Source organism: Sciurus vulgaris (assembly GCF_902686455.1).
Source record: "Sciurus vulgaris genome assembly, chromosome: 15".
Lineage (NCBI taxonomy): Eukaryota > Metazoa > Chordata > Mammalia > Rodentia > Sciuridae > Sciurus > Sciurus vulgaris.
In genome coordinates, this window is record NC_136476.1 from 4,809,087 (window position 1) to 4,828,198 (window position 19,112).

A 19,112-nucleotide genomic window follows, 5' to 3' on the forward strand; every position below is an offset into this window, starting at 1 on the left:
GGAGAATGTTCACTGGCTCAGGAATAAAGAAGCTGTCATTGTATGGAAGAGGCCAGGAGCCCCCAGTGCCAACTAGGCTCTCCCAGTAACAAGCCTCAAATTTGTGGGGTGTTAAGAAGTTCTGTCTGCAGTATGAAAACCTTTGCAATATACCTCCAGGTTCTGAAAGTTGGACAAATTGATTCTACTTGTTGTTCTCAAAAGAGTCCCAGAGGAGGAAGGCACAAGACATGTTCCAGGTACAGGAATTTCCCTAGGACCTGCCGGGGCTATGAGCTCTATACTTGAACTCTGTTTACAGGAGACTGGGGGAGGTTTTTCCTAGCTGTAAGCCAGAATTATATGAGAAAGATCATGAGTTTTTATGTATTTCCTGAAGTTACGCTTTTTTATTTTCCTTTGATTTTTTATAATGATTGGAGAAAGATTTCTGCATGTTAAGAAATGCTGCTAAGAAATGTTTCTCTCTCAGAAACCCTATTTGTTTCTAAAAAGATTTGAGTAGGGTTGTTGGTTAAAAATAGAAACTTTTTTTTTTTTTTTTCATTTCCACTAGGAGCCTGCTCAACTAATCATTTCCTCTCCCCAACTCATTTCTGGGCAAGATCGCAAGGCAGAGATGAGAAAGTCTGTCTCTGCTTTATAAACGGCTGGACCTCTCCCTGTGTTCTCAGTGTTAACCAGCCACCAAAATGATGATACCCTGGGATATGCTGATACAAAAAGGGGCCACTGAGCTGCCCTGAGGAGACACTTGGCCTCCTCAGCCCTGTCTGGCAGGCATTGGTTGGCTGGGAGAGAGAAGCCCTGCTGTTCTCAGAGCAATTACATGCTCCTGGCATTTTAAAAGTGGGTTTTGCATTTTTTTCTCTCCTCTGCTACTCAGTGGTATTCTCCGTTTTTAGCACTTATATGGCTGAGTAAATGTTTTTCAGCTGTTGAACTGAGCTCAGTTCAGTCTTCCCCATCTCCTCCCTCCCATTTCCACCTCCTGTTTCCTGCTTTTCTTCTGGTAGGAGTGTTTATCCCAACAAAACAAAGTCTCACATTTACATAATGTCCCATGTTCATGTGCCAAGAGCTCATCAGATCTGTCTGGGAGTGGAAGCTGCTACTGTCCCCACTTCCATAGCAGGAAACAGGGAAGTTAGGTGCTTTGGTCAAAGTCACTGCTGCAAGTCTACTTCAAAATTTGGGGTCTCATCCTGAGGGGAATAAGGTATTCCCACCATGCTGTGTGACCCGTCATAGATGCTGAAGCATGAGTATCAGAGCAAAGAATGATCACCATGCAGTGACCTTGCTGACTAGTCTAGTAACAATACACAGTGACTGCTCATGGTGATGCTGTTGAGATAGGGCCCCTGTGCAAGGTATGGGTTTTATTGGTTCACAATAGCTACTTTATTAGATGTTTCTATCTACCGATTCTATTGGCTCAGATGAGAATCATCCTTTACTTCACCCCCTTTCCCTATGACTGAAGAATAAGAAGATATGGAAGCTGGGTTTGACAGAGTTACTTAGCAGCTTGCAGAAGGGAAGAGGTAGCTCTCTACAGGGAGATTCAGGACCTTGGACATGTCCCAAGGAGTACATGCTGGCTGCCAGGTGGAACCCTGAAGTCTCCCTTTCAGCAGTTACACAGCTGGTGTTTGATGAATGATTTAAAAATTTAAATGCTCATATCTCTTTCCCTGTTTGGTTTTCTAGAAAGGGTGAAGAAAATTGCAATTACCTTCATGGATTTGGTTGGAAGGGGGTGAGAAGAGGCATAGAAGTGGGAGTCTACTCTCACCCCTTAAATCCTCTCTACTTTTTCTTCTCTGTAATAATATGACCTTCTAATGTCCTGCATATATCAGTTTTGATTTTTATGCCTGTTTACCCCACTAGAATGTGTTCTTCATGAAGACAGACTTTTTGCTTGTTCATAGTTGCTGTTATTTGTATGACATCTAAAATGGTGCCTGACAACTATTAGATGTTCAGTAAATACTTGCTGATGGGATTAGTTAATCTTCCTTCTAGAAGTAGCCATAACCAAAACCAGGGTATCTGAATTTGTACCAGATGTTGAGGGGGTTGCCAGGTGGAACCCAGAAGTTGAGAAAAAGAATTAGAGGCTTTCAAAATGTGAATCCCAGAAATTGCTATAGTAATTCAGACTCTGGACCTTCTGGATCAGTATTTTAATTCTATCACAGGAATCAGGGGACTGATGTGATGGCAGGGTCTCACTGTTCCCTTTGACATCTACTTGTTGCTTCAAGTTCATCATTTGTTAATTCATTAACAGATGGAAGGTCAATTTTTTTTTTTCTTTTTAGGGTCAATCTTACTGATAATTGCTCTGGGGATTACAAGTTGAATGAGACATTTAGGTCCACATCCTCATAAATTTTGTCATTCATAACTAGAATAGCATTTGAGGGGATTATCTTTTTGACCTTTTCCTAGTTTTGTAAGGAAGCATTCTTTTTGGCTTTACTACTTTTTAAATTATAAAATTTTGCATCCACATCCTTAAGTGAGTTTTTCTAGAAGAAAACCCCTGCCACAGTGAACTCACCAGGCCTGGGTGAAGAGGTTGAAGTTCTTGTCAACATGGGTCTCTGGGCTTACTCCTGATTTACTGTCCTGGAACCAAGTGCTCCGTTTAATACAGGAAACTCTTTCCTTTGTTGTCCACAATAAATGAGGCTGGATGGATATGAATGACATAGTAGGGGATTTATGATGGTAGAAGAGAACAGAACATTTTGGACTTGAGAAGTGTCTCCTCCTGTTTTTTCTACTCCTGGCTATCCCTCCTTTTCTGATAATGGTCTGGTGGTGAACATATCATTGGTACAATGTATAAATCTCTTCTGGGATCACACTCCAGAAAATGGAGGGGAATGTCAGAATATAGTGGGTTTTTCTGTGTGACTTAGCAACAGAATTAAGAGTATAGATGAAGAGTGTTATAAACTCCAAGTGAATCAACATTGAGGAGGCTGTTGAGAGGAAGCAATAATTATGTCCAGAAAACCCTGGAGCCCTATGCTTGAGGAAGCACAGAGGAGATAACAAAATACTCAGGGCAAAGGCATGCTGAACTCTGATATGAGGAGGAGTAAAGAGAACTGGAAATGTAGGACCCTGAGTGATGTCTTCAAACGAGGCAGGGTTCTCCATGTGGGAGAAGCATTAGATGTTTTTTCTTTAGGTTTGAAGTGAGGATGACTGGGTGGAAGGATTTTCTGGGCCCAGAGATGTTCAAAGATGTACCAGAGAGGTCCCCCTCAGTCCCATTGTCTGGTCCTTTAGGAAGAGCACTAGTCCTTGTTTATATGTGATCTACTCAGACAGCTAAGACACCATGCTAAGGCATGGCAAGCAGGTATGCTACCAGGAGGGAGAGAAATGACAGTCTAGTTTGGGGACATATTCTGTGATCTTCTTCTTTTCTAGTCAGCTGACTTTATTTTTCTGCTTCTCTTAAAACATTTTACAATACCTATTGACTCAACAATTCAACTTTGGGAGCATTTACTTTAGAAATAAAGAATAGATTAATTCATGATGTATGCACAAGCATGTGTGTGTGTATATATAGTGTATATATAATATAGAAAATAGTATTGTTTGAATTGCAAACATGAGGAAACAATCTGAATGACACTGAATTATTATCATGAGTTGGATCTATATCTACTATCTGGGAAGGATAGGTAGGATATAGAGTTAAGTGAGATAAACAAGAGAAACATGTAGAGTATGATTTCATTTTGAGAGAAAAAAAATTTTAAAAAATCCTCCCGTATTTTCCTATGTGTTGGCATATGTTTGTGTGAGGATGGCAAAAGGAGTATAAGAATGTAGATGAAGTTGTTAACAATGGTTGGAGAGTTTGGGGGTGGGATGAGGTCTGGTAGGAATCTGAGAGGCAGAAGGCGCAGGAATAGAGATGAAGGAAATTGAAGGGGAGGGGATGGCCGCATGTTCATACATATGTGTGTCTTTGTCTATCTTTATTGGTTGCATTTTAAGCATATTAATTTAGAGGACTTTAGTAAAAGACAAAAGAAAGAAAGAAAGGAAGGAAGGAAAGAAGGAAGGAAGGAAGGAAAAGAAAGAAATCCTTTCCTCTTACATGTTAATCCCGTCTTTGTCTTTGCTGTTCTTTTATAAAAATGGCCTCAAACTTTCTTTTAAAGACAATCTGAAGGTTTTATAATGAAAAAAAATCTTTCAAGTTTTAATCACTTAAAAATGGCGTTTTAAACAAATTAAAAGGAAGTCTAAGGAATACTCAAAGATAAAATATTTTGAATTAAGACTAAATTTCTCAATATCATGGGCAAAGAATGACTTTGAGACTCAAGTTGTATTTTCTAAGTTGTTTCTTTGCTATGAAGAAGGTGTCCATTTTCTCCTAGTACTTCAGAAATATGTTTACTTTCTTAAATCTAGGGAACATAGGGTCAAGTTAAGAATACCTACACAGTGCTCCTAATTTGCTATAGGGAAGAGTTCTCTGTGTGTGTGTGTGTGTGTGTGTGTGTGTGTGTGAGAGAGAGAGAGAGAGAGAGAGAGAGAGAGAGAGAGAGAGAGAGAGAGTTAATTCAGTTTTTCTTTGCTAAGATAGACAGCAAACTCCCACTATGTTTTCTTGTGATTTGGATGCTTTCTATTAAATTATTTTAATAATTATTTTTCACACTATATTATCTTCATTATACCTTCATATTTGAAATAGATGTTTCTTTCTACATAAAGAATAACCTAGATATTGTGGAGTTGGCTGTTTAACCCTTGTTTATCTTAAAGGTGGAATTTGGGGAGAATAGGATGCTGTTTCATATTCCATTTGATGTGGACCCAGAGATGATACCAGCTAGCTATACTGATTAATAGAGTCAAGTGAGCAAGTATGTCAGATCTATGGGAATAGTAATAGAGTCATATTTCCTTGATTTTAAGATATTCAATTTATATACTAACTCAAATCTGAATGCATCTTACTTCATATGTATGCATTTATTAGGATAACTCTACAAGTAGGTACCGGGCTTATAACGGAAGACATTAACTAATAAAAACATGAAGAAAATTGACAATGTTAGAAATCCTGAGGAATTTCATTAACTGATCACTGAGTTCTGGGTATTTGGTGCAATTAGAACATTCCAGAATCATGAACCTCAACTAGAATTGCTGCCTATGTAGTACGATCTTGATTCAGACAAGCTAAGAAATCATGACAGTGTTTATTTTCATACAGGCAATGACTTCATATGTAGATACTAAAAACCTACAGAGTAGGATCCATGCATGGGCTATTTCCATTTTTTAAGTCTCAATTTTAATTCAAAGGCACCATCATTTTGGGAAAACTAGTCATGTATAGTGACATTTTTCCACTTCACAGGCCGAAAATCTTTCATATGAGCCCCCAAACCTGAATGGTGCTAATGGGCAACTTATCTGTCACAAGTGGGTGGGAAGAATCAGAAGAGAAAATGTTCTTTGGAGCTGTGACCTGAAGAGAAGGGATGAAGGTCAGCTGTGATGTGGAAAGATGTCCGCATTGACTAGGTCGCTTGTATTCTGCATTTGCTCTGGGCGTCCTGTCAAGTATTTCCTTTTGAGTTTTGTTGTCACTGTTGCTTTGTTTTCTCGGGCATTTTGTCTGTGTCTCCTGGAAAGGCACCTTTCCCCTGCCCTCCAGGCTAGTCTGTGAGGCTTCATGGCTGACATTCCTGTGTGTTGGAGTCCATGGTCTTTTGCTGCTTATCTCATGCCTTTTCTTTATGATGTTTCAGCTCATCCACCATACACCATGTGCTTTAGAGTGAAATTCTACCCACACGAACCCTTGAAGATTAAAGAAGAGCTCACAAGGTATTTTTCATTTGTTTGTATGTTTAACCTACACCTTTAACCAACCATGGCCTCTGCTGTCTTACAGGCTAGATGCGCCTCTGGTCTAGATCATGACCTCTCAAGGAAGCAGGTGCTGAACTCAGCATTTTGGCTTGGAATGCTTCTCATACATTTAATTGTCTTGGGATTTTTTTTTCCCCCCAAACAATTGTCATTGAGAATGTAATTAGCTGCACAAAAAGCAGTGGTTTTTCAGGGGGAGGTACTCTCTGAAAACATCTGACAGGGGGATGCTAAAAATAAGTAGAAGATGACTGTCTTTAGGATGTGGGCAAATTCATAGCTAATGTAGTCCTAGCCTGCTTTTTGGATCTTAGTGTTTCTGGGAGGAGAAAGATCACAAACCAGCAGAGTGGACAGTTGGTCATTCAGTTTTATGCTTGCTAAATGATGACCCTGGGGCAGACTTCCCTTCCCTTATAGGCTTTTTTAATCCCAAGTTTGAATTTTCCAGTTCTCAGATCTCCCTTCACATCTCCCTCTGTTGGGATTACATTCAGTTCACCTTCTGGAGGTTTTGCTTTTTGGCAAATGTTGCTGAGCAGGAACCCAGGGAGGCCAACTTCATGGTGGATGAAAAAGAGAGAGCTGTTGTGCCCTTAGTTCTTGTTGGGGCTATGATTTGGTAATCCCCAAAATTGCTGTGTATAATCACCTCTCAAAATAATCAGCTATGTACAAATACAACAGAAAAGCAAATGCAAATCACTCTGATCATTAGCAGGAGGAAAGTTAGGGTTCTTTGATATTTTGCTTTCTTGTTCTCCAGAGTCTCTGGTAAAGCTTGACCCCAGTGGCGCTGAGGTGACTTTGGAAGAGAGCAGATGGTTCTGTTCTCTATTATTAATTTGCCGACAGCCATTTAGTGAGGTTTGTCCTGGGGTAGAGGAGTAGCGAGAGAGGCTCTGTGTGTGTGTGTGTGTGTGTGTGTGTGTAAAGGAGGAATAATAGACAACCACATTGTAAATGGTAGGTCATTATTTTACAATCTGTCTCTTTTTTCATTTAGGTAAAATTCATATAGCAAATTAATTCTCTGATTATATAATGTACAGTTCAGTGGCATCAGTACACTCACAATGTGAAACAACCATCACACTATCCAGTTCCAGAACACTTTTTATCATTCCCCAAAAGAAACCTTGTACCCCCAGTCACTTCTTATATTCCCCTCTCCCAGCTCCTGGCAACCACTCATCTATTTTTTGACTTTGTGAGTTTGTCTATTCTGGACACTTCATATCAGTGGATTCATACAATATATGTCTTTAACCTACTTTTGGTTTGAAAATTTATTAATTTATTTGATAAATTCTTCCTCAGTTCTGGCTATCAACCCAGGGGGAGGAGATGAGTAAACTATCAAAAACAAAACAAATACTGAGTAAAGGAGATATTTGTTCTGTGCTAAGAGTGTTAATGGTGTAGTTAGGAAGATGAGATAAAAAACCCTATAATTCATTTTTTGTCCTTTGTTTTCACTCTAATCTTGTCTGGAGGATAAAAATTGAATATGAATTGAGAATGGATCTTTTGCTGTTGATAATAAAGGTCCTATCAGAGAGTAAAAGAATACAAAGGTTTAGTTGCTAGCCCTACTTAAACCCCTTTCAGTTGAATTTGCTAACATTTTCCTGCCTTTGACTAAATAATTCAGGCATGAACAGTGAAGTATTGTGAATATCTCAACATTTCCAAAGGAAGTTAAGATGGTCCCCTGCCTCTGTATAAGTAGAAAAAATTTTTTCTATGTGTCAAATATGTCACACTATTAAGTGCAATTATAATATACCAAATAAGACAATTAAAAAAGAAAAAAGTTAAATGTGGCCTACTTTTAAATAAATCTGACTTCAATAAAATGAAAAAAATTGATTTTTTTCTTAGCCAACACTGTCCTTTGAATTCCAAATTAATTTAGAAATCTGGCATGTCCTAGATACTTATAGTTTAAAACCTTGTCTTGAAAGCATTGGCTTTTCTAGAATAGTGAGTTTTTATTTTGTTTTAAGATTCGACTTAAAATTTGAAGAGGATTTAATATATGAGAAGTTTAGATCCCATTCATGACCATGCTTAGGAAATGTTAAGGAAAGGGCAGGTTTAAAAGGGCAAAGCAACAAAAATACCCATGAAAAAGGATATTTGAAATCATTTTTCATCCTCCCCTTATCTCTCCATTTGAGCAATCACCTTACTATCCTTTAGAATTCTAAGCTTTTATAAATGCCATATGCAATTGAATGTAGCCAAAAGTACATTGGTTTTAAACATTTTTTTAGTGAGAACTATCTCTAAATTCATGGAAGCAATATCATTTATGGCAGCACATTAATTCAAGCCCCTGATCCTCTTGTGTTTTGGTTGCTTAATCCTTTCATGCAGGAGTGATACTAAAGAAAGATGCATTATTTTTTTTTGATGGTTATTGTATTAAAAAATGAGCATCCTGAACTTGAAGCCATCTCAAGGCCCCACGGATTATGTCGAATCTGCAATAATCTTTGATTATCTCCAGAGATCACTGATAAGAGCAAAGACCCAAGATGTGATGCTGTGAAAGCTGATTTTCTTTTCTGAGGAAGCTTTCATCAAACCTGATTTCTGAGTTATGGGATTAGAACCCAAACCTCTCATTCATTAGTAAATAGTTATTTAAATCTTTTCTACTACTGAACTCATCGAAAAGTAGAAACTGATGCTTTTATGTTCAATGCACACATTCAACAATGAGAAAAGAAACCTCATGACATTTGGCCAGGAAGTTTACAATCTTTAGAGAAGGAAAGATTTGATCATTTTAAGTATTGTGTGACTTTGGTAGTCTGGACAACCTAGGGCCATAGTCTTTGAAGTTGAAGTCCCTGGAATGGCAACATTAGCGTTACCTGGGAACTCATTGTAAATACAGATTCTTAGTCCTTGTCCTAGACATACTGAATCTGAAACCCTAGGAGGGGACAGCAATCTGTATTTTCATATGCCTTCCAGGTAATTCTAAACCATGTCAAAATTTGAGAACCACTACTCTAAGATAATTTGGATTTTCGAAAGCACAAGTTTCTTTTGGCAGACATTAAAGTGTGTAATCCAGTGGTGTTTAGTATGGTCACAAGGTTGTGCCACCACGATCATGATCTAATTCCAAAACATCTTCATGTCCCCAGTAGGAAGCTTGGCACCCCTTCCCTCAGTCCTTGGAAAACACTAATCTTGTTTTCTATTTCTATAGATTTGTCTATCGTGGACACTTTATATAAATGGAATTAAATGTTATGTGACCCTTTATGCCTAAATTCTTTCACTTAGCATAATATTTTCAAGATTCATCCATGTTGTAGCCTCCAACAGTACTTTATTTATTTTTATGGTTGAATAATATGCCATTGTGTGAATAGACCATATTTATTTTATCTACTCATCAGATGGTGGGCACTTGAATTGTTTTCACTTGGAAGCTATGAGAAGTATGGACTCTCATGATTACCCAGACCTAGTAAATCAGAATCCATATTTTAGCAAGATCTTCAGGTAATTCATGTGCTCACTAAAGTGGATAGTCATTAGGGAACTAGTTTGCATCCTTACTAACCAACTTTAATATTGTTCTTTTGATGAAATGCACACTAAACTGAATAAGAAATTATGAGGGACTTTATTACCTTCATAAAATTCCATACTAAAATGGGAATAGTGTTATTTGAGCCTCTGCTGAGTACCCAATGTGGAGCACAGTGCAAAACATAAAGCAGGTGTGAGATAAAGACCCATCGAATAAAAACACAAGTGAGCTGCTGAATCCTTCCATTCCTCCAGTCTGATGCCAGTAAACCAGTGACCAGCAATGGTGAGCTCCAGTACCCCGGGGCTGGCAGAATCTCCTTAGCATGTTAATCATCCTCTCTGATCCTCCAGTTGTTTGTCTTTGAAATGGGAATTGTCCAAAGGACGAATGATCTCACTGATAAGCGGATGATGACACATAATGGGGGGTGGGAGGGGGGCAAGAATGGAGGAAGGAGGGACTGTATAGAGGGAAAAGAGGGGTGGGAGCGGTGGTGGGGGAAGGGAAAAAATAACAGAATGAATCAAACAACATTACCCTATGTAAATGTATGATTACACAAATGGTATGCCTTTACTCCATGTACAAACAGAGAAACATGTATCCCATTTGTTTATAATAAAAAAAAAAAAAAGAAAAGAAAAGGAAAAAGAAAAAAAAAGAAAAAGGTCTTAAGGCTCTAGGACATATTTCTTATATTTCAAACGGGATATCAATGCCAAAATCTTTGGAACCACAGTACATGTCTATTAAATACTATGTTCAACTTTAATAAATAAATAAATAAATAAATAAATAAATAAATAAAATGGGAATTGTGCATGTTGCTCCTCAGAAACCTGAGTAAATTATTTGAGTACTGTGGGTATGTAATAGGGTTCTCCAGAGGACCATCCAACCATATATATCTCTTTATCTACAATTATGTCTAAATATAAAATGAGATTTGTTTTAAAGAATCGACTCACAGGATTACAGAAACCAAGAGGTCCCAAGATCTGCTGTTTGCAAACTGGAGGCCCAGGAGAGCCAGTGGTGTATCTAAAAGGCTTGAGGGCTGAAGAGTTGGTAGAGTAGGTTTCAGTTTAAATCTAAGGCCTAAGAACCAGAAGCACTGAGGGTAGAAAAGGGCCGAGAATGAATTCAACCTTCTCTGCCTTTTTGTTCTTTTCAGACCCTTAAGAGATTGCAGGATTTCCACTCAGGATGGGGAGGGCATCTGCATTGCTCAGTTCATCAGTTCAAATGCTGGTATCTCCCAGAAATGCCCTCATAGACACCCAGACATAATGTCTAACCGGATACCTGAGCATCCCACCGCCCAGCCTAGTTGACACATAATATTAACCACCATAAAGTGCTAACTGGGACTGGTGGAGCATTGCACAACCCCCCTCCCCACCCTCACCCCTAAACATGGAAGCAACAACAAAAAATTGTTCTCCAGGAGTTAAAAACTAAAATAAGTGAGAAAAGAAAGCACATGCATCCACAAAGTTACTTTGTTCACAAACAATAGACCCCAGGCCTGAGCCTTGAGTGAAAAGAATTAACCGCTAAGAAAACCCAGGAAATCTGAAGAGGGCCTGATCAGCATGGAGGAATTGAAAGGACTCTTCTGAGAGCCTGAGCCAGGGCTTGCAAACTGGTGCATCCTGACTGGTTTTTGTTTGTCACTATAGCGCTCTTGAAAACAATTTGTTGCAACACTTAAAATTCAAAGGTTTCACTTGTAAATCCAATCTCAATGTTCTTTTTTTTAAAGTTTAAAAATAAACTTTTTTTTTTAATCAAAGGAAAACACACAGAGAAATAAACACATCTATGTGTATCAATTTGGAAGTTAAATAGTAGTAGAAGATTTATGACTAAAACAAGCCCCTGTCCCCACCTTCCCAACACCCCTTATCCCTATAGGTTTCCCCCCTCAACTTTTCTAGAGAGCTTCACTGATATTTTTCTCCATGTCTTGAAAAGATCATATGTTTCTACATATTTTTTTCTTTCTTTATTTTGGTGATGAGGGTTGAGCCCAGGCCTTTGCACATGCTAGATCAGTGCTCTACCACTGAGCTACATCCCAACCCCTTACACCACTATTTCTTATTTGCCAGCTTTAGTCCTGATCTCTTGACTCCCTGCCATGTTGAAAAAAATAGTCTTTGTCTCCTATCCCAACTTCCTTTTTCTTCCCCATGCCCTGGTTTTATATAATTTTTTGTTAAATCAGTGGTCGATGTTTCATTAAGTCTATATGAGTATTACTCACTGAGCCAAATAACACACTGCAACCTCTTTTCCTCTACGTGCTTTCATTTTTCTCTGAAGTTAATAGTTGCCTTGTTATATTTGTTTGGTTTTTTCATCTGTTCATTGTTAATTTTTCCCAGTGTTCCAGCATCTCTACTATATACTTCAACAGTATTTTTTATGCTGAAAACACTTAAGTTCATTTTTTTCTGAGCTGTGTCTGGAACCCTCTTCCCTCCTTCTCTGCTCTGGCACAATTATTTTCTAGAGCTTCTGGGATATCCCTTCCTGCCACCTTAGGATTTTCCTTACTGGTTTTCTCTTTGGATCTTCTCCCCTGCATCTTCCATGAGCTTGTTTTTTTCCCTTATTTTGCTAAGTACATCTTCCAGCTTCCTTTGTGAAATTTCAGCACAATATCATGCACAGGTATTTTCCAAACAAGGCCAGAAACCTGGAATTCATGTTCATGGACTTTGTCTCAAAAGCACCAAGGTCAGCCAGCTACATTTTCATAAGGATGAGAGACCAAAACTCTGGGGAGCCTCACATCCTTGTCCCAATCTCGATTTTCTGAAAAACTGGACACACAATTTTCTTTGAGGCAACATAGGGCTGGAGCCATGTGGTGGCTGCCCTCATAGTAGGGAGTCCCACTTTTTGCTTTTCTTTTCTTGACTCTTTTGCATGAGCCCATTTCACTGGCCAGAGGTTTTCCCGGCCTCTGCAGACATTTACATTCCTGGAGAGCAAGAGAGGACTGTACACAGATGACATTTCTTGGACATTTCTAATTGTGAATCTGCTGGCTTTCTGGCCTTGTGACCAAGCCTTTTTGTTGTTGTTGTTGTTGTTGTCAATTGATTAATTTATCTTTCTAACCCTGAGAAATGATGTGCTAGTCCTTTTACTAACTGAATCCGTTTCCTGATTCTCCATTTCAAATGGAACTTGGGTGCCCAGTATCTGAGATGTGGTGATGATGGTGGCTGTGGTTGTCACTCTATGGGAGCTGTGGCTGCTGGGCCCTGTGGTTTCCTTTAGTTCTCATGCCTTTTTGAAAAGGCTGAGTCCATACAGCTTTGGAATCTGATAAGATATGTTTAGCTACAGACACTCTGGATTTTCTAAATGTTTTTCTCTGCTTGGTATGTCTAGACTGCTCCCTGGGGCTGGATAGGGCTCTGGTGACCAGCGTGGGCAAAGCATGAACAATCCTACTTCTTCCTGCCTTCAGCCGAAACTTAGGGTAACTCTTTCTCCTTTTGTGTTGCAGGTACCTTTTGTATTTGCAAATTAAAAGGGATATTTTTCATGGTCGACTGCTGTGCTCTTTTTCTGATGCTGCCTACCTGGGTGCCTGCATTGTTCAAGGTGAGTCTGAACCCACTGTGCTCTCTCCCATGGGTGTACCAGGCTGCAGAGCTTTGTCCCACGCTTCCCCTCTCCCTGAGCTGTGCCCATCCTGTCATGTCTGTGGTTGGAGGCCTGGTGGGACTGCACATGAAGCACAGAGCCCCCTGCTCACCTTCTTCCCTAAGCCAGTGCAAGGTTGGGCTGAGATGTTCACAGCAGCCTCTGCAAAGACATAGAATCCTCCAAAGTCTCTAAATGGGGCTCAGAGTCTCTTTTTCAAAGTGGCTGGGCTGTGTAGTTTTTTCAGAAGTTCTGAAGAGGTATGAATATTCTGTTTTGAGTTCCAACTACCAAACATGGGGGCTAGAGGCATTTTGAAGGGGGGAAACCATGTCTAGGAAGGTAGGTTTCAAAGAAGGAAGTCATGCCCAAAGAATTTTTATATAGATATTGTTTGCTCATCATATGCGTATATATATTTCCATGTGTGTGTTTGTGTATATGTGCATAAGTATATTTTCATGTGTGCATATGTACATGTATATATCCATGTGCACATGTGTCTATATGTACATGTATATTCCCATGTGTGCATGTATATATCATGTACATGCATATTTTCATGTGCATTTGTAAATTGTAACATGTTTATATGTGTTCATGTATATTTCATTTGTTGTATCATGTGCTTGTGTGTTTTCACCTGTATATGTGTGTTCATGTATATTGTCTAATTCCTCAGCTTTTCTAGTCATGTAACAAAGTGAGGAGAGTACACTAGTTTCACTCTCTCTCATACCTAAGTTTGAACCTTTTTTCCCGTTTCCTGTTTATTTCACCATAGACAAATTGCTTAAGTGCTTCATGCCCCAGTATCTTCATCTATTAAATGAATGGTCATCCTCCTTCCCTGGCAGTGTGATTTCATGAGACCATTCTGCACCAGGCAGGTGGGAAAGTGCAGGCACCCTATCGGTAGCTGCTCTTCTTTTTAGTGAGAGCCCGACGGGAGGGATCAGTGGGAAACAGTGAATGCACAGACCTGGGTTGGCTTCTGAATGCTTCTACCTTGTAAGGACAGTGTTTGAGAGAAGGCCTCCAGTACCCAAGGCAGCACATTGCTGGGGATTCACCTAGCACCCAGGTGAAGTAAGGCTTGGGCATGCTGTACCCCAGGGTTTGCTGGAAAGCAGCTGGCCACAGGGGCTATTTGGAGAGATCCTGATGATCCAAGCATTTGTAGCAGAATACTGTTGGCTTGTTTATGAGGGGGAAAGGAAGAGAGGGAGAGAAGGAGGGGCAGAGAGAGAGAGAGAGAGAGAGAGAGAGATTAGTGAGAGACTATGCCAGTTTTACGGTGGATGTAGAAAGAATAACAAAGGAGTTTATGATGGGCCATAATCTGGTCACAGGTGACAATCATCCACCTGTCTCAACATCAAATTTCATTCACTGCTTAAGAGAGAATCTGCCCTCCTCTTGGGGATCTCGCTGTGGCCCACCTCTGTGCCCATGGGACATCCTGTGCTGTGAAATTCTTTCTTTGACACTATTCCCAGGTGTATTTATTCTCTAAGAATTCTGAAGTGAGTGTTGTGTGTTCATCAGCAGAACCTGAAAAGAGCCATCTAGAAGAGGAAAAATTTATTTTGGACTCCTCTAAATTGTTTCTTGTCTCAGAGGTCTTAGTTAGGACCTCTTAGATTCAGAGGTCTCAGTCCATGGTCAGCAGGCTCCATTCCTCTGGGCCTGAGGTGAGGCAGAGCATCATGGAGGAATGGTGAGGCAGAGGAAATCTATCAGCTCATGGCAGCCAGGTGGGTGACAGGGGTAGAGAGAAGTCAGGGACAAGATACAAGATGTAGTCCCAAAGGGCATGCCCCCAGCAACATACTTCTTTCAGCCATGCCAGGACTGCCTATAGTTACCACCCAGTAGTACATTCCAATTATTAATACATCAAATGGATCAATCCACTAATAAGGTCACAGCCCCCATGATCTACTCATTACCTAAAAGCTCCATTTCTGCACCTTGCTGTATTGGGGACCATGCTTTCAAAACATATAGTTTTGGGAGTATGCTTTGTATTGCTTTTCCTCTTCCCTTGGAGCATCCTAGTGCTGTGTAGCAAACTTTGTGAGAAGTGTTAAATCCCTTGGAAATTTTCCAGTTCAGAACTAGAGTGATTCTGTGATGGGACGTAGTCTTATGAGCTCTGGGGTAGAGAACATGCTTGAGAGAGCCACCCAGAGCGAAGGTCTATTAAAACCTCACATTCGTATTCCTTCAAGGTGAAGATGGTGCACTTCTGGTTCAGGTGCACTGACTCAGGAAAGGGAAAAGGGAATCGATACTAATCCAAGCAACAGACTAGCATCAGAGAATTTCAGAATGTATTTAGGCATTAGTAAATTACTGTCAATCCTCCAGAGACACGCTCAATATAGATCTATAATGGAAAGCTCTCCATCCTGTTTTATGTTTCAAATGAAGCCACAAAAGCTCCATCCAGATGAGCAGGGCCTTATTTCATCCCTCATTGCTATTATTATTGACCACACACACAGATGCTGCCAGGAATGTAGAGTTGGAAATGGACTGACCGACCTTGAAAGAACCTTTTGTCTCTAAAATGCAGTAGAGCCTGTGGGTCATCTGTAGCAAGTTCAGTAAAAGCAGGATTCTTAAGAGTTCTCTGGTGCTCATGGTGAATACCTAAGCAGTTCTGGAGGTCACTAACACATTCAGATAAAGATGGGCTTTGTCAGAATCACTTATTCATACAGAGTGATAAGGAAGGTGGAGTCACTGATTAGAACTTAGTGGGAGGTTATGGAGCTTGGGATATACCTCAGTTGGTAGAGTGCTTGCCTCGTATGCACAAGGCTCTGGGTTCAATCCCCAGAACCACAAAAAAAAAAAAAAAAAAAAAAAAAAAAAAGAAAGAAAAAAAGAAGAAAAAAAAGAAAGAAAGAAAGTGAGAAGTGGGAGATTATGTTATATTTCATCATCTTGTTTGTTTGCCAATTTCTGTTTAAGGAGTGTGTGCTAAGCTTCAGTATATTCTGAGTGTATAGAAAACAGCTAGTCATCTAGAGTTTTGTTACCTGTAGTTACTGAATCCAAGGAACATAGTCAATACATGCAAAATGGATTTCTTTTCATAATAAAATTTGCAAAACAAACATACATAATCCTTGGAATCTATTTATATTCTTTCTCAGGAACATTTTTTTCCCCTAATCCTTCTACAAAAGGTGTGTGAGCCCCAATGGATGTTTCAACTCCTGCTAGGTATTCAGGACTCAGTGCAGTTGCCCCTTCCTCTATGTCTTCTTGGTCCACTCCACATAAAGCAGCGTTCTCCCTGTCCACAGTTCTTTGCCATATCCCTGTTTGGTTGTCTTGTAAGCATACATATCTGAAGTTTTCTTGCTGAGATTTTTTTTTTGAGCTTATTGTGTATTTCTTCCTATTAGTCAGCTTTCTGTTGCTATTAAAGAATGCTTGAGATAATCAGCTTATAGAGAGAAAAGGTTTATCTTGGCTTACAGTTTTAGAGGTTACAGTTCAAGGTTGATTGGCTTCCTTGCTTTAGGCCTGTGGCAACACATCATGGTGGCCGAGCAAAACTGCTCACCTCAGTGCAAACCTGGGAGTAAATACAAAGTGGTAAAAACTGATGTCCCACAATCCCCTTTGAGAATACACCCCAGTGATCTAAAGAACTCCCACTAGGTCTCACCTCTAAGCATTTCCATCACCTCCCAATACAACCAAGCTGATGACCAAGCACGTAACACGTGGGCCTGTGGGGGAACATTCCAGATCCTATATAGAATCTAATTACATAGGATCAAGATTCAGGTTGTCTTTTTAATTGCTGCTTTCCTGTGTCTGGCACACTGGAGATTCTCCATGAGGTCTGTTGAATGAGCCAGGACACTTGGCTCAATGGCTATGATGTGTGCTTTCCCTCTATGCTTGGGAAGATTGAGTAACTACCTGTTGGGAAGGTATTTGCTACCTTATTCATGTGTTCATGTGTCCTCCAAACAATTATTGAATAGCTGCAGTGCCATTCATGAATAAATGGAGGGGCACAAAGGTTGGTTCCTGCTATGGTGCCCCCAGGAGGGTTCTGGCCCAGCAAGGGGGTCAGGGAAAATTACAGAAGGAGCTGACCCTGGAACTCTAATGTCCTGCATCTGGAGTTCTTTTGGAATGAGTCCTCTCTTAACCAGGGAAAACACCATTGCCCTTTATCCTTACTATCACCAGATCTTACTCCTCCTTTGACTTCAAATTCTTCAGGTTCTTCTGGCAGTTAAATTCTCTTTGAAAAGTGCTCAGGCCATCTGGTTTGCAATGTCATTTGTTACAACTTCACCCTCAATGTCATGCAGAGGAGAGAGAACCACAAGTTGATTCCTCTTCTTGGTAGGAATAGTCCTTATTCACTAAAAAACCGCCTTCAGTTCAGCTGAAGTCAAAGTTAAAGACAAGCTTTAAAGGGAGGAGAGAGCGGTGTCTGTGATGGGGATGCTGTCCCTGGCATTTCTCCTCTAAGTTTTCTGACATTTTCCAGGCTACTAATTTGCAATATTTAGCACTGCAATTCCATTGTACCTCACAAATTTTCCTGAAAAGAGAAATGTGCCCCATCAACAGGGCCCTTTCTTACCAACTGCTCTGCAAGCATTGAAAACAACTCAGTTTCATATTGGGTCCATTACCTCATTACCTATGGGAAATGGAGGCATTGGTTGCACCATTTCCTAAATATTTAGGCCCATAGCCAGGTCACAGATAAGTGCGTGTGTGTGTGCGCGCGCGTGCGTGTAGGTGCATTGGAATGTTATGTGTAATTCTTTTGGGACTTAGGTTGTGTTAATCATTGGTTCTTGGTCCAGTTAATCATCAGTTCTTGGTCCACTATCATCATTGGTCCCTTTGGGTCATTTATTGATTGATCGACTGATCTTTTTCCATTATTCTCCATTTCCTTTTCTAAAGGTGACAGCTGGGTTCATATATCTCCGTGTCTTTGCATACAACCTTGTAAAATGATTATTATTGCTTTGTGTGTTTATACTCTTAAATTTCATAAATTAAACGGGGCTATAGAACTCATTTTTTTTCTTTCCTTAATGATCAGAATACTATTTTGGAGATCTCTCTGTGTTGCTAGGAACATGTCTTCTTGTTTCTAACCACTGGAATGTCCTGTAGGGTGCATCTCCTGTGTTTTACTTATCAGTCCCACAAACAATGAACACCCAATTTGCTTCCCACTTCTGATGATCATGATTGACACTGCAATAAAAATGCTTGAACATATCCTTTCTTGTACCCAGAGCTTTTCTAGGATATATGCCCAGAAGAGGGATTTCTGAGTCATAATATTTGGCTAAATACTCCCACCTCGCTCTCTAGAAGAATTACATGTATTGAGAAGCCCCAGAAGTACATAAATGTTTCTGTTTCTTCATGTTTTTGCCAACTTCCTAATTTTTTGGCAATGTTAAAGATGCAAAGTGACATCTTGTTTTGGTTTGCATATCTCTTATTACTAGTGAATTTGAGCATCTCTCCATATACTAGCCCTTTTTGTGTCCCCTTCTGTGAACTGCCTGTTCACATCCTTTGACCATTTCTCTATTGGTTTTCCAGTCTATTTTTTCATTGATTTGCACAGTTTTCTTCTTTATTGTAGATATTAGCCCTTGTGAACTTCAGATTTCGCAAACATATTCTTTCAAATTGACACCTCTTGCATTGTCAGTTTGATATCCTTTAGTGAACAGAGATAATTTAATTTTGATTTGATCAAATTGATCAGTTTCTCCTCATGATCAATAGTATGTTGGATCTTAGTTTTAAAATTCTTCCTCAGATTGTATATATGCATCCTGAATTGTTTTAAGAATTCTACAACTTGCATTCTGTGAAGAAACTTTTAAACAGCTTTGTTTTCCTTCTGGTTCTGTCCTTTTACAGTCATTAG

General features: G+C 39.7%; 1 protein-coding gene across 3 annotated transcripts in view; it reads left to right on the forward strand.

Moving 5' to 3' along the window:
• Positions 1-19,112, forward strand: part of FRMD3 (FERM domain containing 3) — a 256,454-nt gene that overhangs the window by 161,934 nt on the left and 75,408 nt on the right. For 2 of the 3 annotated variants that reach the window (XM_079112322.1, XM_079112321.1), the window contains exons 4-5: positions 5,811-5,889; positions 13,023-13,120. In XM_079112322.1, coding sequence (XP_078968448.1) covers positions 5,811-5,889; positions 13,023-13,120 — 177 coding nt within the window. The remainder of the gene's footprint in view (positions 1-5,810; positions 5,890-13,022; positions 13,121-19,112) is intronic. The other variant, XM_079112323.1, reaches the window with a different exon arrangement.